Source organism: Astatotilapia calliptera, chromosome 2 (genome assembly GCF_964374335.1).
Source record: "Astatotilapia calliptera chromosome 2, fAstCal68.1, whole genome shotgun sequence".
Lineage (NCBI taxonomy): Eukaryota > Metazoa > Chordata > Actinopteri > Cichliformes > Cichlidae > Astatotilapia > Astatotilapia calliptera.
Genome location: NC_137423.1, coordinates 9,044,607 through 9,068,156, shown reverse-complemented (window position 1 = coordinate 9,068,156; position 23,550 = coordinate 9,044,607). Strand labels below are relative to the sequence as shown.

At 40.8% G+C, this 23,550-nt stretch overlaps 1 protein-coding gene across 2 annotated transcripts in view; it reads left to right on the top strand.

Annotated features, from left to right (window-relative positions):
• The first annotated feature begins 12,125 nt into the window (after positions 1-12,125).
• The window catches only part of cplx1 (complexin 1), a 60,637-nt gene continuing 49,212 nt past the window's right edge, over positions 12,126-23,550 (top strand). The window contains exons 1-2 of one of the 2 annotated variants that reach the window (XM_026183839.2): positions 12,126-12,597; positions 13,369-13,487. In XM_026183839.2, the coding sequence (XP_026039624.1) occupies positions 13,457-13,487 (31 nt within the window). In that variant the 5' untranslated portion in view covers positions 12,126-12,597; positions 13,369-13,456. Of the gene's footprint in view, positions 12,598-12,946; positions 13,139-13,368; positions 13,488-23,550 lie in introns of those variants that run through there. The other variant, XM_026183848.2, reaches the window with a different exon arrangement.

Genomic DNA, 23,550 nt, shown 5'->3' with positions numbered 1-23,550 from the left:
AAATTGAACTGAACTAACCTAATTAAATAACTTATAAAGCAGGTTTATTTTTCAACAGTAATTTGAAAACAGATAAATGATGTTGTTTTCCAATAAACTGTATTATTTACAGAGTATTTTGTTGTTTGATATGATATGATATAGACATAGAAAGTTTGTGTAATATATATTTTTGGTGCCAATCACTGTATTTGATGAGGCTTCTCTGTTCTGGGGAGACTTGAAAGGTCACGCCCAGTGGAGTCTGTTGGATAATGGTGACCAGTGTTTCATTTGCCTCTCAGCAGAGACATACTTATGTTGAAAGTAGCTGTAGAAGGGAGTAAATGAAACTCTGTGTGAGATTAGCACTTGGAACATGTTCATCTCTCTTGTCCTTGATATGAAGCACCTTCCATTATAAAAATGATAAAAGTTTATATTACTCACCGGCATCTCCCGAACAAGGCAAACCTGGTTTCATCATAATTTCCATAACAAGCCATGATGAATAGAACGACATGTCGACCTAAGATGATTTACACATTATAAAGCCGTTTTCAAATCAAACATGGTCTACTGTATGTTATCTTTATGAAGGATAATACTATATATGCAAGATTACATAAAACAACTAATAATCCTCATTTCAAAGCAGATTGCCTGATTTCTCTGCTTGTGAGTACATTTAATGAGGACAAACAAGAAGCAAGCCGACATTACAAGTAACAAGCATTTGCCCTCATACTCCAGTCTACAGGTCACACAACTCGTCCTCTGGGGAAATTTGTGAGCTGAGCACATATCAGCAGCCACACAGGGGAAATAATACAATGCGTCAGTGGTGTCTTGCTGGCTTCCCATGTTGATCTGCAGGCCACCTTCTTGCTTAAATGCATAAAGTTTGGCAGGTCAGTGGGTATCCTCTGATTTCAGCCACACTTTCTGTGTGTGTGCATGTACGTGTGAGTGTGTCACTAGTAGATATACAGTGAGAGGGGAAAAGAAAGGAGGATCTAGTGTCTAAGAGTGGGCCTGAGCTGCATTAACAAGACGTCAGGGGAGTACAGCATGTGTGCAAGAGAGGAGAGTGTACATGTGAGTGTGTGTTGTGCCTTTTTGTACTCCTTGTGCACCGAGGAAAAGTGAACTTATCATGTTGTTGCTCCTTTGACAGAGTTCCCAAGGTTATTACATCAGGTTAGGTTTAAAGCACAGAGTAGAACTCGGGTCTGGAATAACAGCTAGATTTGGACTATCCGTCACTTTAATCTAATCAAACGCTCTGCAGATTTGGAAGGTATCAATGGTAAAACTCTTCTTCTCCATGGATGAAGACAGAATATTTAGTATATACTGCACAATACCTCTGACATTGAAGGGATGTCCACACAGGAAGTTGCTCATAACTGGTGATGGCTGGCTGCTAGTGGACATTCAAGGCTCTGGTTGTCTAGGTAACCTTTTAATGCATTTTCCACCCTGTCACATGTCAGTCAAAGCAATCCCTTGTTTCAGTTTCTCACTTTGAAGTTGAGAAAGGTTTAATCTCAGGACCTGCTCTTTTTAAGATAAGATAACATAAGATAACTCTTTATTGTCATTGCACGTCATACATAGTACAATAGTACAATGAAATTGGAAAACTGTCCTACGTAGGCACTACATATAACACAACACGACCCGATACGACACATCACATCACAACGCAACGCAAACAACACAACACAGTATAATAACTTAGTAATAAAAAAGAAGAAGTGTATTTGTATTGCACACTGGTATTATTGCACATTAATTGTTATTGCACCTTGTTATAAATATAAATATTATTATTGTTACTGCTTTTACCCCAAAAAGTCCAGGTAGGTAGCCAGTCAGGTCAGCTATTTACATTGATCAGGGCTATTGCCCTGTTGTAAAAGCTGTCCTTGAGTCTATTTGTTCGGGACCTCAGCAGCCTGAACCTCCTGCCAGATGGCAGCAGCTTAAACACCCGGTGTCCTGGGTGAGTACAGTCCCGTAGGATGCTGCGTGCCCTCTTGAGACAGCGAGTGCTGTACAGGTCCTTCAGGGAGGGAAGAGGATGTCCAATGATTTTTTGGGCCATATTGATGACCCTCTGGAGTGCCTTTCTGTGTACTGTGGTGCAGCTGGAGAACCACACACCGATGCAATATGTCAGCACACTTTCAATGGAGCAGCAGTAGAAGACGGTCAGCAGCTCCTTCTTCAGGTCCATTTTTCTGAGGATTCTCAGAAAGTGGAGACGCTGTTGGGCCTTCTTTAAAACTCCAGAGGTGTTAGAGCTCCATTGGAGGTCTGTGTCTGTGTGCACACCCAGAAACTTGAAACTGGAGACCCTTTCCACGCACTCCCCGTTGGTGCTGACAGGCTGCAGCTCAGACTTCCTCCTTCTGAAGTCAACTACCAGTTCTTTTGTCTTGGTGGTATTGAGGTCCAGGTTGTTATCTACACACCAATCTGACAGCCTCTGAACTTCAGCTCTGTACGCCGTCTCATCTCCCCCTGAGATAAGCCCCACCACGGTGGTATCATCTGCAAACTTGATGACTGTGTTGTCTGGGTGGGTACTAACACAGTCATGTGTGTACAGAGTGTACAGTACACAGCCTTGTGGAGAGCCGGTGTTAAGGCTGAGGGCTGGGGAAAGATGAGGCCCCACTCTAACTCTCTGTACACGGTCTGAGAGGAAGTCTCTGATCCAGTGGCAGGTGGTAGAAGGAAGTCCGATTTCCAGCAGTTTAACTATTAGTCTGTCCGGGAGTATCGTATTGAAAGCAGAGCTAAAGTCAACAAAGAGCAGCCTGGTGTAACGGCCCTGCACTTCCAGGTGAGAGATGGCGGTGTGGAGCGTTGTAGCAATGGCATCTTCAGGTGATCTGTTAGCTCTGTATGCGAACTGGAGCGGGTCGAGTGTGGGTGGCAGGCAGGACATGATATGACGTTGGACCAGTTTCTCGAAGCACTTCATTATAACTAGAGATGGCACGATACCACTTTTTTATGTCCGATACCGATACCGATATCATAAATTTGGATATCTGCCGATACCGATATGAATCCGATATAGTGTTTTTTAATCAACAAAACTGCTTTTTAAATATCTTGCTGCATTTTGTATAAGTTCATACTCAAGTTTAAAACAACAACTACACTAAAGCTATTCTGTTATACCTGTATGCAAAAAAAATTATTTCATAGTTCAGCAATACTGATCAATCTAATAAACTTAAACCTACACCATCCTCCCTATTCTGGTATTATAAAGAGTACTTAGCATAAATATTAAGCAACCTAACTAATAGGGTTCCAACTCCCAGCAACAACAAAAATAAATAAATAAAAAATAGGGAACCACCCCTCACGCTCCACCTCATGATGCTTAATCGACGTAATCAACCTTAATTTGATGCAGTGTGAAAAAAAATGCACAAAAATCAATTATTTTTCAAGAAATATTAAATAGATTCAACATCTTTCTTCAACAAAATTGCAGACTGCACAGATGGTACCTTCCCAAAGGAAAGCTTACTAGGGTATATATATTAGACTTAATAGTCACTATATACAGTAATTGACTTCTATTCATTTTACATCAAATTAAAACTTTGGGTGTCAGATAATTATTTATTAAAAGCTCGACATTTTAAATGAGAATAAGAAAGAAAAGTATGTCTTTGTGCCCCCTTTTCCCTGTTAATGCCCTATCGGCCCCCCTGGCTAAACTTTGCTAGATCCGCCCCTGCACAGTTACCAGCGTCAGCTACGTAGAAAAAGATCCTCGAGTAGAAAGTAATATTAAATAAATTCTAACAACAGCTGATCAAGCTTAAACGTGCTGCTGTTGTTCAGCCGCTGGTTTCCTCTTTCTGGTGCGAAGTGGGCCAAAAGCAAACTAGAGACACGGACTCGCGAGAGAAAAGCCGATCAGCTGATCGTTAAGCAGTTTCATGATTGAAGTAGCAGCAGGAGAGGCAGTCGCTTGTTAAGCTTAACGCAGGAATGCTTTACAAACATTCAGAGATGGACTTACACACTTGCTTTACTTCTCTCGGGATAACTTTGTCGGAGATGAAATGCCGGGTTGCTAGCGAAGCTCCAAATGCTATCCAGACCACCGACAGGTCCCGCATGCCACAGCCGCTCTATCACGTGATGCATACTGCTCCGACGTGCTAACGTTCTGAGGTGAGTTACGGCGTGTTGCAAGTTTTGTGAGGTGCTTTCGTGATATTTAATGGATCGGATTACATTTTTTATGTTTTTCTCCGATATCCAATCCAGTAATTTAGGTCAGTATCGGACCGATACCAATACGTAATATCGGATCGGTCCATCTCTAATTATAACAGGTGTTAGAGCAACTGGTCGGTAGTCGTTGAGGCTGCTAATGTTAGTACGCTTTGGCAGTGGGACAATTGTGGCTGACTTTAGGCACGGCGGGATGCAGGACTGGGACAGTGAAGTGTTGAAGATCTTAGTCAAGACCCCAGCCAGCTGGTCTGCACACTCTTTTAGGACCCTTGCGGTTACCCCATCTGGTCCGGCGGCCTTCCTGGGGTTCACTGCCCTCAGTGTGCGCCTCACCTCATATTCCTGCACTATGAGGCTTGGGCTGCTGCTGCTGTCCGATGTTTTTGCTGCTGCTGCCTCTGGTCCCTTCACCTCAAAGCGTGCGAAGAAGTGGTTCAGCTCCTCCGCAAGCACCGCGTTACCCTCAGTCAATGTGGTATTTTGTGTCATCATGTCCTTGAGTTTCTACAGTTTCTAACTGTTCTGTGTGGACAGATGTGAACAGTCTATTTAACTCTGCAATTTTTAAAGGTACTCATTACTTATCTTCGTTTTCCTCCCGTCCATCATCTTTTTTTTTTTTGGCTGATCCTTTTAAGGATTGCCACACTGCATCATCCGCCTCCAGCACACCCTATCCCTTGCATCCCCCTCTATCACACAAACCCTCTGCATGTCCTCCTTCACTACATCCATGAATCTTCTCACTGAGCTGTACCCGGCAGCTCATATTCCACATCTTTTGTCAAATATATCCACTATCCCTCCTTTGTCCAAATCCCCTCAGCCTTGCCTCTCTTTGTCTCCAAACTGCTCAGCCTGAGCTGTCCCTCTGAGGTACTTGTTTCTTATTCTGTCCATTCTGGTCACTCCCAATGAAAATCTTAAAATCCTCAGCTCGCCCTCCTGTCTTTTTGGCAGCACCAGTGGCTCCAAATATAAGAACACTGGTATCATCAAATGAAAAGGGTTTTAGTCAGGGTGTAAAACTTCCAAATACTTGGACTTTGAAAAATAATAAACCAAAAGGTACATACGCCCTAATAATCTGATTAATTACTTCAAGTAAAAAAAAAAAAGTTAAAATACATATGCTGCAAAAAACAGCATTCTAGCAGTGACCATTTCAACGATTTATTAAAGTAGCTGTTTTCTAAAACACACATTATGCTTTTTCAGTTATCTTACTGTAAACAGGATAATAATTATTTGCAAAATGGACATAATGTCATAATGGCCTGTAAATGGTAAATGGCCTGTATTTATATAGCGCTTTACTAGTCCCTAAGGACCCCAAAGCGCTTTACATGTCCAGTCATCCACCCATTCACACACACATTCACACACTGGTGATGGCAAGCTACATTGTAGCCACAGGCACCCTGGGGCGCACTGACAGAAGCGAGGCTGCCGGACACTGGCGCCACCACGCCCTCTGACCACCACCAGTAGGCAACAGGTGAAGTGTCTTGCCCAAGTACACAACGACCGAGACTGTCCAAGCCGGGGCTCAAACCGGCAACCTTCCAATTACAAGGCGAACTCCCAACTCTTGAGCCACGATAATAAATAATGTTTTAATAAAAAGGACTTAAAAATTGTGACTCAACCCCAAAACAGCATTCACTGGGGTCATAAATCCAATTAGCTATGAGGGCATTGTTTTTGTGCACTTATATATAATCTGACTTCTTTTTGCAACGAGAGGAGTCGCCCCCTGCTGATCTATAGAAAGAATGCAGGATTTTGGCCCGACGGCTACATCCATTTATCCATCTGTTATAGCCAACCAAAACACATCATCTACTCTCACTGGATACATTACTACTAGGTTAGAGCCCCAGAAGTGAAAACAAATGTCAGAATACCTTTAAAAATGTAAAAATATTAAATATTAAGTTTCACATTAAAAATATAAAACTTCACATGCCTTTTGATTTGACCTTAATTTTTGTTTAATAGATTGCTCAAGGATTCGGGGTCGTGTTTAGTGCCCAGATACAACAAGTGCTATGAATATTTACAGCTCTATAATTGATCAGTACAGTTGATTGAGTGGCTGAATAATGATCAAACAAATCCCCATCAGCTCTCTGTTAACAAATCCCGTCACGTGAATTATGACTGCACTGGATGGAAGGCACAGATGGAGGTTTATAGGTGGACTCATGCTTTGACTCGAAGGCATCCTAGAGGGCAGCCTGTGTCAAGTGCAGAACTCGAATTTGATAGTTACTGTATATTTTTGGTGTCTGGGTGTATTTATTTTATTTGTATCTCTTATTCACTTTATTTGTGCAACATATTTACTCTTCCAAAGATCTGTATGCCATTTTATGCCTTACAAATTCATTTTTACATCTCTTTCACTATAAATATCAATCCAAGCTTTAGTATTGCTGTGCTATGGTGGAAAGACATGTTCCCTAAAAACATATACAGAGAAACTGGATAAAAAAGAAAAAAAAAACAGTAAATAGAAAATAGAGAGTCTGCATGAAAATAGCACTCATTGCAAAATGAAAAGGAGAGTTCACTTTGAAGTTTAAGGACTTCCAGAAATCCTGTAAGGTGACGTTAGCAATACATGCAGAATCTAGCCTTGCTATTCTCCCAGTGGCTCTTTGATGGCGTATGTCAAGAAGGAGCCAAAGGGATTAGGAAAGGTTCAGCAGTGGTGAATTATGCTCTTCCTGCAAGGAATCATTTTTTAGAAACTCTACACCTCACATTTAAGTTTAAGTTCACCTCCTGACCAAATGAGTTCAAAACTACAAAAATGTATTCATAATTTCTCTGTATATACAACACCTGTTATAAAACTAAAAGACAAGGTTTACATACTCTCTCCTTTATGCTGAAGCCTCTCCAAGGACAGCCAAATGCATCCTATGTGATGCTTTAACCCAAGGAAAAGCTTTGGACACAATATTCCTTCCAGTTTGCTGTTATATCTTTTCACTGGCAGTGACTTCTGTGAAAATCAAGCTTCATGTATATGCAGTTAAACACATAACCTAGAAAATTGGTAGAATTTTCACCCATCTGAGTACAGTATTCGTGAAAACTGAGAAAGCCTAATTACCTGAGTTTGGCAGACTGCTCAACCTTTTGTTACTGAGAATCCTCAAATAGGTGAGCAAGTAAGATAAAACGAAAACGGGGATTAAAATTCTCTACATGAAGCCTAATTCCAGGAAACATGTCAAGTCCCTGCAATACAGCTGAATGGTGAAGGGCCTCATATTGGCATGATTTTACATACAAATCATGCAAACCAAAGAGCAAGTTTGAATGCTGAATGGGATGCTAAATGAGGAACATCTGAAAGCATGTAAGACGTGGAAGTTTTAGTGTCAGAGCTTTGCATAAATTTGCAGAGCACATCATCTATCAAGATAAAATTTAATACTGTATTATGTTGGGAGATACGCCTAGCAGGTTAAACCTCCCTGAAAGCAAGATCCTGATAAGAAAAAATGTTATGAACTGGGAACAAAAAGGGCTCAAGTGGCATTATGGACTGAAGCAGGCTCAATATATATCATATAACGTCTGCCAGGCTTCAAGCTCGCTCGGTAGACAGAGGTAGGGTTACATCTAACGTGTACTGAACACAATGTTAAAATTTCATATACAAATGTTCTAAATGTATAAAATGATACATGTGACTTCCTATTACAAGTTGGGGAAACAGGTGGATACAGATGGGCGACGAATTAAAGCGAATTGCACACATGCCGAAGACCTTCATTGAGAGAATCTGTTGGGTTTTTGTATTGATATGGGGGTATGTTGCCAGCACAGTTTTGGTACAGTCACTGCCATTACATTTCTCTAAGAGAGAAATCGTGGTCACAAATAAAATACAAGAACATAATCAGGACATAATAAAGAATAATGTGCATCTCAGGATGTCTTAAAATTATTTAAACAAAACCTCAGATGAACTACAAAATACATCATATGCACCATGTAATTATGTTTTTGTAAAAAAATACGACAAAATGCAGAAACATTGTTTGAAAAAATCAAATACATCCTTACTGCTTCAAAACGAAAAGCATAAATAGTAGCCAGGTGCTGTTAATCAAATACACTTGATTAACTGATCATCAGTGAGTGTGAGCACCGCTATGAAAGCAGACGTTTTGCAGTTTTCTTATCTGGAGCATTCAGGTGTGTGTTAACATGATGACAGGGAGGAAAGACATCTGCAACGGGCTTAAAGAAACAATTGCTGCCGCTTGTCAGTATGAGAAGTGTTGTAAGGCCATTTCCAAATAATCTGCAGTTCATTCTTCAGCATGAAGGATCACTGACAAGTGAGAAACATTCAAGACGGCTGCCAGTCTTCTAAGGAATAGATGTCCCTGCGAATCTATCCTAAGGTCAGACTGTGCAATGCTCAGAGAAACTGCAAAAAAACAAGAGCTACATCTCAGTTCTACAGGCCTCGGTCAGCATGTCAAATGCTAAAGACACAGCAATCAATAAAAAAAATAGCTGAAGGTAGATTTCTCTCTTTAAACAGAGCTTAAACTAATTTTATGGGTGAAATTTAGGGTCTGACATGAGTTAAGAGAAGAAAAGGGAAAAAAAATTAATTGATTTGAAGAGAAAGAAAATATATGCTTGTGTCATCAGTGACTGACATTCATATTGTGAACAAAATGATGTGCAAATCAGTGGAGGCTCATTATTTTCCCATCAAACAGAGCAATAAGAAAAGCTGAATATAATTCAGTAGAATGAAGCTGAATGAAAGAGTCCCATTCACTACACAGGTGGATATATAGTTATAAAATCAAAACAACAAAAACAATACAACAATGATCATTTAATCATCTTTATTCGCAAGACAAATACACCAGGCTTTATTAACTGGTGTATGTTTGCCTTCACACTAGAGTAGACCTTAAATCCGGTGAAGATCTGATTTTAGTTGCATCTATTTTTAAAAAAGCTTTGAGAGGTCAGAGCGGTGTGGTTGTGACTTTCTTCACATTAACACGATCCTTTTTTGAACCCCTGGTTTTATGTTGCAGGGTTCTTTCCAAAATCTTCCTGAAATGCACAACGAAACAGGCTGTAAAATACCAAAATTACTAATCAACTGATGGATGCTGAAAAACAGCTAAAGGAGAAAACAAGATAAGTCCAAGTAAAGTTCAAGCAAGGCACCCAAAATATTAGAAAACAAGGAGGTTTCAAATGAAAGAGCGGGTAAAATGCTGACCTGAAAACACACAAGAGAAACACAAACATTCAAGACACACAAAATAAAGTTTCTGGATATAAATCAGGCAAAAAATATGCAGAGCACTTCATGCAAATTAACACAGGGAAAAAGTAAACGCTAATGAACACAAGACAGGTGATTTAAAAAAATAAAAAGAGAAATACCCAGCATTTTGAGTTTGTTTTGTATTTTTGATTCTTTCTTTGTATTATAATGATTATTTAAGCTCTATACAGCTTAGTCTTCAGTTTAGTTCTTTAGTTCAGTTCTTCTACTGTCCCTGAGTTTGGGGGTTTTTTTTGGGTCATATTGGGTTCCTTTTGTATCTTTGTCTCGTCCCTGTGTCTCCAGTGAGAATCTGTCATGTCCTCTGTTTTTATGTGTCTTTCCCCAGTCATGTCTCTGTTTGCCCACTCTCTCTCTCGCTGTTTATATCGCTCACCTTTCCTGTGTCTGTCATGCCTTTGTGTTTCGTCTCCTGACCTGTTTCCTAGTGTCTCCTCAGCCTGTCATGTCTTCCACTGTTTGCTGTCCCCATCCTAGTGTCAGCTCACGTATACGTGTCACTTCCTGTTTTATTTTGACAGTACCTCATCTCATATGTGTTATATTCAGTTTTGCTCTCCCTATTTGTGTCTAATTTGTTCCAGCTTCGTTTCCCTGCTGTCTCCACTCTCCTAAACACCTGCATTGTTTGTCCCAGTCTCCCCTTGCTTTTTGTCAGATCGTCAGTTCTCCCTCCATGTTTCCCTGCCACGATCCAAGTTCTTGGTGTTAGTTTACTGTTAGTAAGGGTCTTATTCTTGCCTTCGTTTTGTAGTTTTGTGCAGCCTTAATAAAGCTAGCTTCTGCTAACTTGAGTCCAAGCATCTGCATTTGGGTCCCCGCTTCAAATACATGATCTGCATCTGCAGATCGTGACATAAAAGCTATGAAAATACCTAAAATCAGTGCACCTATCCAATAAAGCAGCACTCTCAGGGTAGAAAATAAAAATGGTCCGATTCCTTTCCTGGGTGCTCCTGGAATTTAAACCATTGGTAAATAGCAAGAGATGACTTTACAAAAAAATGTCGAAATCAAGGCTCCTGAGGCCAAGAGAGCTTGTCTATCATTTCTATGTGTAAAATTCTAATAGAACTTGGATTATTTTTCAGAAGATGAATTGCTCTCAAGCTAGAATAGGCTCCACACCCCTGTGACCTGGATAAGAAGAAGAGAATGGATGGATGGAACTGCTATCAAAGTCCTTAAATTCCTTACAGCATTATAAAATCTGTAAACTATGCCTCCACATATTCTCAAAGGTCCCCCAGACCTGCAGGAGACATGCATTTACTTTTCACTTGCTGTGAAAAGTAAACATCATCAAATCAGCATAGTCTTCTTCTTCCTTCTCCTCCTCCTCCGTGTAGTGGTCTCCACAACAGATGATCAGTCTCAAGGTCGCCCTGGTCATGCCATCCTCCTCTGCTGCACCAACCCTTCATCACTACATCCATAAATCTTTAAACTAATCCTATATGATTAAAGTTTCAATCAGCATTTGATTTCCAATAAAGATGAAATACAAACTTTTGTTTCCATGCAGATGAAAAAAAAAGCAAAAAAGCATCAATCTTTCTATTTAGTAGACCAGATGTTGGTGAAAGTCTTTCCTGAATGACAAATTCAATATAAAACAAACTCTACAACACTGTCATGGTCTTTGTAATTATCCCTGGTAATTTTTGCTTACCTCATTCTTTGCTGAGTGTTTTCCTTTTTCGTGTTGCGTCCCCCGTGTCTGTGTGTCTCTGCTCTTTTCATGACTTGGTCTTTCTTTCATTTTACTTCCCGCTTTACTTCAAAGCCTAATTCTTTGTGAGGCACTCCCTTTCTTTCCCGCCTGCACACTTATGCCTCATGTTGTTTATGTTCATTTAGTTTGTGTGTCCTCTCTGAGTCTCTTTCACGTCAGTTTTTACTCTTTTTGTTATCAATTTTATTGACGCTGTGCAACCAACACCTTCCTTTTTCATGCATGTCTGCGATTTATTTTCCTGCCAAGTACATCCCACACTTACACAAGCAAGTCAAATTAAAGGTAAGAGAAGAAAATCTCTTTGTGTGCAGGGTAGTATTACAGTGACACACACCACTCTCTTGGACATAAAGGACCTGTTTCTGTTTCTGTTTCTGTTTTGTCTTTTGTTTTTTGTTTTTTGCATATCCTTAAATACTGGAGCAACCCCCCCCAACCCGCCGCGATCCACAACATGAATGAATGTAAAACAGCAGAGGTGCCTTCTTCCCCCTTAGGTCCGTGTCCCTTACAGAGTCTGTGCACGACACTGACGCTGTTTAAAGAGAGAAGTGGATATAATTTAAAAGGAAGGAACGAACAGTTGGATACAGAGAATTCCCCCCCCCCCACACACACACACACACACATGGGGACACCTGAATGCAAACCAAATGTGGGTCACCTAAAAGAAAACGACACCTCCAAGCCAAGAAGCGAGAAATGTTGTGTCTCCTAACACCCCCAGCCTATAGCTGATATTCTGCACCACCGTTTTAAGCACACACCGAGTCCCCCTTCTCGTTTCAGAGATGGGAGGGCGGGCTGTAGGACCGAGCAGCCAGCCAGCGTCAGGGCTGAATAATTGATCTCTCTCTATCGGTCAGGGGGACGTTAGTGGGACGTTTCTCTCTCCATCCCTCCATGTGATTCATTCGCTGCTTCCCATCACAGTGTTAACGGCAGCTGCTTCACCCTCCGCAAACCGCCACCCCCTCCACTCCTCCTCCTTGTCTCTACGTGTGAGTGTGAGTGAGTGAGTGAGTGAGTGAGTGCAGGAAGACGAAGCGGCAAGCAGGAGGAAGCACCAAGGACGTCCTTTTTCCAGCCCCGGGAGACGGAGATGCAAGGAACGAGCAGTTAGATTAGCCCGTGCTGCTGTTGCCTGCTGCAGGATAAGTTCGTTCCGGAGGGTACTGCAGCTGAAGCTCTGCTCCTCGATCCGTGCTCGGTGTGTGAGTGTGCCAGGAGAATTTCATTCAGGCGCCGGACGGAGGTAAATCGACGCTTGATGCGGCTGCTTCAACACAAGCCAACGGTTTAGGGAGCTATCCACTCGCCGTGGTGCTGAAACCAGGCTCGCAGCTACTAGGAAGTGCATGTGTGCCTCTCCTTTCACACAATCCCAGCACATGCATGCATAAAAGGGGGGTCATTTTGAACATATGTTCCAACTGCAATTTCAGCTGTAGACATGCGTGCATAGCTCGATATTTCTGCTTCATTAACGTGCGAGTAGCTTTTTCTTTTTTCTAATGTTGAAGCGGGATGGCTGAGTCCACGTCCCTCCAATGGAGGATGGAAAGTTTTACCACATGATCAGGAAAAATACACAGGAGTGGTTTAGTCCGGGATTCACATGCGTGACAGCAGACCGTCCTGCCAGACTGAGGGTCTTTCACGGTGCACTTTCTCAGAAGTGCTCTGACTGCAGGCAAAGCTTAGCCGTACACGGTTTGAACGATCGTCAGCTGTCCTGGAAAATATTTTAAAGCAAAACGTTCGCAGATAAACCGCGAGCAGTAGTTTCTGAGCTGGTCAGTAGTTGTGACATGTTTGGCGCTTTTGTGTTCGAACCATTGACCTCGGTGCCCTTCAGTTGGCGCATCGAAGAAATGTGTTTTACACGCAAAAGCACCTCTTACAAACATTTCAGAAATCACCGTTTCATATTTCAGCTTAACAAATGTAGTATAAAGAGCGTCGACTGTAGCCTAAGCTGAATACACGTCTCCGTGCTTAACGTGCTTGTCGTTTTAATTTGCAGATCTGGCAACAAAGGACTTCTCATCTTCCGCAACTATTGAATGTAACATCGCTCGGATAAGGAAGGCAGGGAATTAAAAGCCATCATCATGAATTTCGTTATGAAACAAGCGCTGGGAGGTAAGTTCTTCCCTTTTTATCCGCTGTAACGACGGATGTGATGAGTGTGAGTCCGCCGATGTTTCTGCTTCTTGTAGAGGTTTAATTACTCTCCAAAGTGATTACTTTTGTATCCAACACCCTCCTTTTCCACGCAAACATTATTGGATTGTCACATCTCAAGAATTTCTCTCTTTTTCTTTCCTGTTTTGCGCTTTGGTGCTTTTTTGCGCATTTCTTCCACATCTGCTGCTTGGTCTTTGCGCGCGTGGCGCAGTTGGCCTCTGTGGCGCATACTTCAGTGAGCTCATGATTTCTAACGCGATTAAACCAGTGCAGTCAAAGGGGCATTTTATGTTCGAAGAAGTTCAAATTTTTCACCAAGACGAGTTAAAAACGTTTTTAGCGTTTTTCAGTCTTACCCATCAAAAACACAGAGATGCCTTTTGGCCGGGACTCTGCAGCGACTCCTTATCACGAGATGCTGAACGCACATTTTCCACCTGAGGAAGAAAAGATAATCAAGGCACAATCTAATCTTAAATAATTTCATTCCCGCGTGCAGGCACGGGGGTGATTTTCTAATGGCTTGTGCTGCAGTGAATCCCTGAACATGTGAATACCAAAACAGAGTAATGAATTTTGAAGGGGTATGAACTTGTTATGAATATGCAGACAGTGCAGTGGAAGGTGAAATGACGGAGATGGTTTTCACAAAGCAGCGGATGGTTCGTGATGATTCGTGGGACAGTTCAAAGAATGAAAGTGGTTTACCTTCCCCCTGAACAGCAAAGGTAACAAAAGGCTGTTTGACTTTTCAAGCACATGTAAGCTGCGTTTGCGGAGGTCGCTTTGTGATCAGAGCAGTTAATCTCTCCAACTGCGTGTCTGTTTTCGACGTTACGCAAAATAAATTTTAAAAAAAATTGTAAAACTCGATGACGATGTGAATTATTTTATCGAGGGAGGATCCAACATATTTTAATATGAATCACAGTAAATTTTTTTGAAACGTAATGTAGTACATAATGTATGGCGGGGAATGTTCTTCTGATTGTCTTTATTCATGAATATATAACAGAATGGCAACATTTTCGCTGAATGCTGGATTTAAAATGATGCTTCTGGTATCTGGTGTCATTTTGTGAACTTGTCATTTTGCCAGTTGGACATTTTTTTTAATTTAATTTAATTTTTTGTCAGTGGCTCATTAATATGATGACTATGCTACAATGGCTTCTTCTTCTTCCATGCACTCTTTAGCCTTTACATTCCTATAGGAGACAAAAACCTGCCTACTCCACTTTTCTACAAGGAGGTCTCTTCAAATATGTGCATTCATTATATAGAACATTAAAAACATTTGGATGGAAACTACTAATTAATCATTTACAGAGTAATCAAGTGAAACGCACAAATCAAGCTTTAGTTATTTATTTTAAACATTACAATTCTTTGATGAGCAGGTATTTGTTATTAAAATGTTAAATTTGGGGATTGAATTTCATTTCTTGCAAAATGTCTTTTTAAGGCCATACAGTTTTACAGCTGGATACCCCCACATGTTTGAATTGTGATTCATTTTTACACCACTGTAAGACTCAGAAATCCCACCCTGGCAACCCTCCACTGCCCACCATATGGACAGCTACACATGCATGTTTTTAACAAGTTAAAAGATTTGGAGAGCTAGTCGCTGGTCAAATGCAGTGAAACTGTGAAATGCAATGCTAGTGTATTACAGTAAGACAAAGCAAGCATGCTAATATTACTTTTCCCACAGCAAGAAGATCAGCTCATTGTCTGTCTCACAGACTTTTGTTTCATGAAGCTCTAAAAAAACAAACTAAAAGCCAGTTTGAAATTACTGTTACTGGACGTCCTGCTTGCCACCGTTTCCGCGATTCTTCTTCCGCCATGATCTCCAGATCCTTAGCTAACATCTTCTTAGAGGTAGCTGAAGATCACAATTGGGTTGCAGTTTGACATAGTGCCCTAAAGGCTGTTGTAACCAATCATCCCAAGTTACATCATGCAAAAACAGAAGCAGCATAATGCTCCCTGTTACTAGTCAGGGTAGCATCAAAGCAATCTGGAGGCATTTACTGAATAATCAAGTGAAATGCAAGGTGAAATGGGTGCGTAATCTTCTTTTAAACCTTGAGTGCACAGCTTTTGTCTCCCACTTCTGGCAATGATCATCATCAGAGGCACAATGACAAGTGCAGATGACAAGGACTTTTTAAAAAATATACCTTCATCGCTCCTCTGAACAGCAAATTTCTTTTAATCTCAAATACCTGAAACTTTTTTGGGGATCTTCCTACTTGCTGTTGCTTCTCTCTTCAGTGATGTAAAAGCAACCATCACTGATGTAAAACACACAGCTACCTGTGTTCCAGTCTATACGATCCTAGACAAATTCGTTAAGAAATTGTTATGATTCAGGCAAAGAAAAACCTATAGAATACTTATAATTCAATGGCACTGATGATTAATATTGCATCGAAAAGTCTACACATGTAAAATATTTATTATATGTACTTACGAAGCTTCCTGTTTTGTGTTTTTGACAGGTTCCGTAGCAATGTGTTCATCGTGTGTTCAAACATTTGGCTGTTAAGTTAGTGGGTGTCCTGGGAGCTGCAGGTGCCCACTGCCAGGCTGGTACAAAGCTCCCCGTCAATAAAAACGAGTCAAATCTGCTGAACCGCACATAAAAGAAACTGCACACATGAGGAAAATCAGGCAGGCTGTGCCAAGGTCTTCACCTTGAGCAGAGTATTTCTTTCCATCTCGGGGAGCAAGTTTTTTGTTTTCTTCTTAAGAAGTAATGAGTTTTTAGTGTGCAGTGGATTAGCTGTGAGCTATTATCTCACTTCTCGTTCTCTCTGCGCGCTCTTAGGAGAAACTCACACTCCATCTGCTCCCATCTAGGCACCGATCTGTGCTCTGTCTGTTTCATACGCTGAAGAGAAAGGTCGCCTTGCAAGGTGTACTCATCTGCCATCCGCGAACCTTTCGTCCTTTGAAATGCAAGTCATAGATCAGGAGGTCTCAAAAATGTTTTCATGTCAAGAATCCATGCAGAGAAGACTTTGAAAAAGATCTTAGAACAAATACGCTGGTTTGTGTTTGTGTGTTTACTCTGTCAATCAAAGTTTGTGAGTACTGATAGAGTAATGATGCTAACCAGTGGTAACTACATACTCCATCCTCAACCCCTCATCCTCCATTTTGGTGTATTTTGACATATAACTCTGTACAACACTGAGCTGTGAGGCAGGAGACACCCAGAGAGGCAAAAACAGAAGTTGTCACAAAACATCCTCACTGTTGCACCTATATCCACTTCTACCCAAGTCCCCTGCTATCATAGAGAGTATAAAAGATGTGATGTCACTCACTGGCAGTGTTGGTCAAGTTACTTGAAAAAAGTAATCAGTAACTAATTACTGATTACTTCCCCAAAAAAGTAATCCTGTTACTTTACTGATTACTTATTTTCAAAAGTAATTAATTACTTACTTAGTTACTTAGTTACTTTTTAAAAACACGATTTACAACCTGAATAGGTGATAAAGCGATAGATCTTTCAGCCCAATTCTACTTTTTCTGCATAATCCATCATACAAAATGTAATCAAATGGAAAAGTCTCTTTTTTAAACTTGTTTTATCAGTTTTAATCTTTTAACTTTATGCATCAAGCAAAAATTTAATTATATGCAACATTCACTGACTTGAAGAAATTAGTTTAACATGTAAACCTATTTTCTGCACATCCCAGCACATAAAATAAAATATTTTTTGTGTTTACACTCACTCTTTCAAATAGATGCAAGTAAAACACAGCAGAAAATAAATAAAGTCAAAGACTCAGCGGTCCTATTGCTCTATTTTCACCTGTAAAGCAGGAGTGGGGCAGGCGGAGGTTTACCCTGGTGCAGGTGTGCCGCGGTCAGCGGAAGAATCCGCGAGTTTCTCTGTGAGTTTCCCATTACGTCGTTTCGCACTCGGTGCTTGCTCGGAAGTTTAGGGGGTTTTTTTGCTGTAAAAAGAAGTTTTCTTCCCACGCACAACGGACACTAATGTTTTTGTCACTTTTTATGAAATCAAACTCAAAATAAGGTCAGTACTTCCACGCTTTAAACGCTGCATGCTCATACTCTCTCCTGCACTCGATATATGATCCATTGTTGATCTGCACACAGCTGTTGTCACGAACGGCGCACTCGCTTACATCACTGTCATGAGACATTCTCGCAAAAAATCACAGTTTTAGTAACGCAGTAACGCAGCGTTACTACGGGAAAGTAACGGTAATCTAATTACTGTTTTTGCAATAGTAATCCCTTACTTTACTCGTTACTTGAAAAAAGTAATGAGATTACAGTAACGCGTTACTTGTAACACGTTACTGTAACACGTTACTGCCCATCTCTGCTCACTGGCGAGTAAAGTCCTGTTATGAAGCCTTAAGCTGTGTTTTTTCACCTTCACCATCTTGGTTGCTTGAAACTGGACACGGCAAGGGAGTGGTGGATCTGTGTCACGCACTATTGTCGGGCACAGTGCCGGTGTGTTTGTTAAAGCGGACCCAAAAGCAGACACTGGAGGCAAGGAGCTGGTTTGCAAACAGAAGGCGAGCCTTTATTTCGGCTGAAAACGTGAAACTATGAAACACCAAGCATAACTATGAAAAACTATGACAAACCTATGACTGACCATGATAACAAAAGGTTATCATGATCAGACGCCCTGACAATGAACAGTAAGAGACAAAGGACTTAAATACACACATGAGGTGATCAGGGGAAGTGGAGACACATGAGGAAACAGTTGACTAGGATGAACATAATGATGCACAGGAAATGTAAACTAAAACACAACGACATGAAAACTGGACTTTCAAAATAAACAGGAAAACATGACTAGACACAGGCATGACAGCATTAACCAGGCAGACCAGAAACATGACACATAAGACACAATAAACAACAATGGGAAATTTAATACATGGGAAGACGACCCAAAGGAGATCTACTAAACAATGAATAATAACTACAACTAAGGAACCTAGGACCTAATGCCAAAAGGACTAACTATAAACAATGAATATCAAAATACGACCCAGGACTGTGACAATCTGACTGTGAATTTAAGAACACTGCACCCTGATTGGTTAAAGACTTGTGATTCAGAAGTTGCCGACTACCCTGGATGATCCTCCATTCTGACTGTTATACTGACTAAAACTTACAAAATGAACTTCACACTTTAATCAAAATAACCTGAAACTAACATCAGAGTCCTTAAAATCATCCAGAAAATATTTACTGAGGTCAGAGAGTGAGGGAGGTGCTCCACAACACCCTAAACCAGCGGTCCCCAAACCCCGGGCCTCGGACCGGTACCGGTCCGTGAGTCATTTGGTACCGGGCCACGAGAGTGAGACTCGGGTGTGAAATGTATGGTTTTCAGGGTTTTTATCGTTTTTTAGCGTTATTTTGTTATAGTTTTTTTTTTCGTTAACTCTGTTTTCCTGGGTCTTTTCACGTGTGTTATGAATAAATCTTATTTTTTTCGGTTCCGTTACTAGTTTTATTTTGTTGTATTTATCCGCGACACCTTAAAGGCCGGTCCGTGAAAATATTGTCGGGCACAAACCGGTCCGTGGCACAAAAAAGGTTGGGGACCGCTGCCCTAAACTATTCAGATCAGTTTCCCAAATGTGAATGTAATCATTTATTATTCATTTATTTCTTGATTATTAACTGGATGGTGAAACTTAGTATGTCAGCTAGCTCGGAGAACATGACTAAATAATCCTGCCATGCCCAGTGGCTGGGTGTTAGCTTTCTGTGGTAGCGTAACAGTTCATTCCTCTGACTAGTCAATATGCCACCTAAGTGCACCATAGTGCTGCAGTGGCTCTTTCTGGTGTGGTCTATATTGAACAGATCAAGGTAGCATAATTAACTGCCTTCTGCTGTTTCTAGTCACGTTTCACAAAAATATAATTTTAAACTCACCTAAGACAGCTAATCCAGCTATGAAATGATTAATAGTCATTCATGTGCTTTCTTTCATTTGGCCTCCGTAGGCTAGTTTCAAGATTATGCATATCAGTTTTTAAGTGTCAAAAATAATTGCTTTTGTTAATTTTGCAGGATTTGTTTTAAGTGTTGTTTTAAGTGTTTATATGAGGGATTTTACGCAAACAGTGTTTGCAATAACCAAAATAAATCTGCTAAAAGAGATTCTTAATTTGTGCTTCACAGACAATCTGGCAACTCACGTGATTTGTGACAAACACACTAAACATATGGATTTGTATTTTCACAGTGAAGGTCCAGTGTCATGCTAATTACAGAGAAACAGTAAAAAGGGTGAGGGCACAATGAGTGTGACGAAGAGTTTGACTGTGTGAGTGTGTACAGTCTGTGTTTGATTGACATCACATCACCCTATCATTAGCCGTCATGTACCAGTGTGGGTGAAGCAAATTCATCATTATTATTATTAAAACATGTAATCCTGAACAAAGCTGAACCCAGATTCAAACTTTTATCGAGCCAGAATAAAAACGGCGTGAGGAAGAAGTGAAAAAGAGAAAGAAGGTTATGAAAGTGAGACCTTCTTCCTAAGCATGCAATCCTTCTGTGTGTTTGGCTTTGTTTACATCAGGTTTAGCTCTCTAACCTTCACTTCTCCAAGGACATATTTCAAAACGGTTCCTGCTTCAAACAGTTATGTGTGGTGGAAATATGACACAAAATAAAAGGTTTCTTATGCACATATTACAATGTACAACTTGTATGCAGACTAAACATTTTATTGGGATAAATCCCACCCTGAACTTCCTGGATCTGTGTTTTAGAACTGCTTGATACAGCTCATTAGTGTCACATAGGGAGAAAAAAAATCAGGACAAATGAGGAATTGATTTGATGTCCATTGCTGTTAAAGCAATGTGTGCATGTTTGTGTGTGCATGTTTGTGTGTGCATGAAGAGCTCTTATTTCAAAAACGGGAATCCATGCCAGGGGGCAGAGGGAAGGATTTATTCCAAATGACATCATCAAAAGTGCTCGTAAAGAGAAGTCAGCTCTCTCACTCTCACCTCTTTCTCGCAATAAGGCTGCAGTTCCATCTCCTTCCTCCTCCCCCCTTCTCTTCTGGCCTCCTCCTGCCCTCAGCCTTGGAAGTAAATGAGGTGTAGGAGGAGATGAAAAGTGACAAATTGATCTTTAAAACTTGGTGTTTTATCATCAGCCGCTGACGGCAGATGTTGTAAAGTCACGCTGCACTGTGGACCGGCAGAAGCTGTAATCTCTCTTTAATTGGAGTTGTTTTCTGTCCTCAGCAGCCTCTGAGTCTCTCTCTAGCCTTCCAGCCTGACCTCAACACAGAAATGACAATAGCAGCTGATTTCTTTTTTTTTGAAGGAAGTTAAAATGACTGGTGCACATGCATGTGTACATAAGTGCATGAAAAATGTCTGACCTTTGTAGAAAGGCGACAGAAGTGGTGGAGAAACTCATTGCAGGAGAAAGTTTGGACCAGTCAGCCTCATATGAGAAACTATAAGCCACTGAGTTTGCAGCTATGGATGCTATTCAAATGTGATGAGATGGATGGTTCCCCCAATCCTTTTTTATTTAAGGTGACTTTTTTCAGTTTTTCATTCACTAGTGGCTTGCTAGCTTTCAAAGCTCATCATTCTCCGATTTCTGTTTTTTTTTCCTTCTTTGCCATCGCATCATCTGATTAGCTGAAGTTGTGGTAAAAGGTCATAGAAAAATGATTTATACAATTTTATGATTTCTAAAATTTGTATTTATTGGAAGTTTCAAATCATACTTAAAGGTACATTTCGTAATTACCCTTTCACCACCAGGGGGCAGCGCTTTACCTCTGAGTGTGTTGATGTTGTTTGATGTGTGCTGCTGTTTCACTTTTGATATTTTTTGTTTTTGCCCGGCTGCCACTGAAAGTTATTCATGTGCCTGGTTAAATTAAAGTTACACCAACTCAGTGTACCATCTTGTGGTGCAGGGTGGTATTACGCCATCACTGACACAAACTGGAACAGAACGTTCACCTCCAAAGTAAAGGTTGTGGCTTATTTCTCCAACCAACATGCTTCAAAATGTGCAACTTTTACTTTGAAGGTAAACAGTCTCTGTTTTCTGTACTCTGTACTCAATTTCACCACTGCTAGCAACCAACCAAGGTTTTGGTTGCATCACTGTATCCCTCTTTGAGACCAAACCTTTACTCCACCTCGTGTCACTACCTCTCTCACTTCCACATCACCCCCTCCACCCACCCTCCCAGATCAGCTCCCTAAGCCTCTCTTATTTTACTGGATCACTAATTTTATCCCTTCTTTGCTCTCCCATCCTTCAATTTAACTTTCCATCTATTTCTTTCCTGCCGTCCTCCTTCACCGATTACAGTAAATCTGAAGGGCAAGGCAAAGAAACCTCAATCAGGCAGCCACAGGGGAAAGAAGGATATGTTTGTCTGAATATGTGTGTAGGTGTGTGTGCATGTGTGTGTTTCTTAGTGTGTTTTTTGTGCGTAGTGACAGCGGGATAGAGAGGGAGTGAGCTAGAGGGAGAGAGTGACAAAGTCTGTGACAAACAGAGAGACTAGGGTGGACCTTAGTAGTTGGCTTTAGCTGGCATTAGATGATAAGGTAGGTGTGTGTGTGTGTGTGTGTGTGTGTGTGTGTGTGTGTGTGTGTGTGTGTGTGTGTGTGTTTGTTTCTGGGTTTTTCTTTTGGCTTTCCAAGTAAGACTGCAACAGAAATGACAAACACACAAACAAGCACAAACAACATGAAACAGGCAAACAATAGATGCATGAACACGGACACACACAACCAAGAGAAAAACATCACATTCAAAGTTAGTGACATGATAAACAAACCGAGGATCATACAGACACACACACACACACACACACACACACACACACACACACACACACACACACACGCACTCTGGGGCCATAATCAGTGGGATGCGACGGGCCTCGTGCCCCCAGCTGTAAACCACAGGAGGGCAAACTGCACCACAACAATGCAGATACAGCAGCCTGCAGCTTCACATATCCACTTGGCAAACATGTAAACATTCTCTAGACAAACTTCTGTGTCAACAGATAATAACACTAGGGAATGCCAATACCAATATACACATTTGAGGGACGTAAAAGAACGCCCACAATACTGTCAGTTTTCAGCTCCAGCTCTTCTTTGTGACATGTTTCTTATCTCATAGGTTACTTGTGATTTACCAGCAGTATGTGATTTAAAAGAGAAAATGAATTTTACGTGTACATTTTGTGTACAATTGCTGTCAAACATAGCGACTACCTCTGAAGTGCGTATGGACTGAAGGTAGTCCTCAAGAGTAGTTCAGCTTTTTGTTAACAAAGGTCAGAGACGTGAACCAAGAGCGCACAGTATCAGGTACGGACAGGAAGAATATTCTAACATTCAGGCATCCAGTGATTTCCAAATGGGTTTCCATAAAAACTGGAAGACAAACAGCCCTATCCTAATTTTTTATCTGCTGTTAAGATCTGAGTCTCAGTGTTTATCAGAATTTCCAACTGATCATAGTTATGTCATATCTCATTGCATCCCTCTGATTCTCAGCGGTTTACCTAAAAATAATGTTTGGTACTCATAAACACATCTGTATATTTGTACTGATTACTTCACTAGGCCTACTGAGAAAAAGAGAAAAATGTGCAAATTATTCTATGGCCAAGCTAAACTTTTATGACTATGTGCAATATTACAGTCAGTATAAGCACTAAACATCTGACGAGTGGAGGGACACATAAGCCAATCGGACGGTTCCGTCATAAGCTCATCTGTAGTCGTCACACATAAAAAGCTTTGAACCACTGCTGAAAATAACAGCATCGCTACATTTAGCCGCACAAATACTCACATAAAGTGCGTATGTTAAGCTAACGTGGGTGCCATGTTTGTGTGAAAATACAGTCCACATAGAGTTGTGCAAAAAAAAAAATGCATTAATTTGAAGTGTCATGACTAATAGT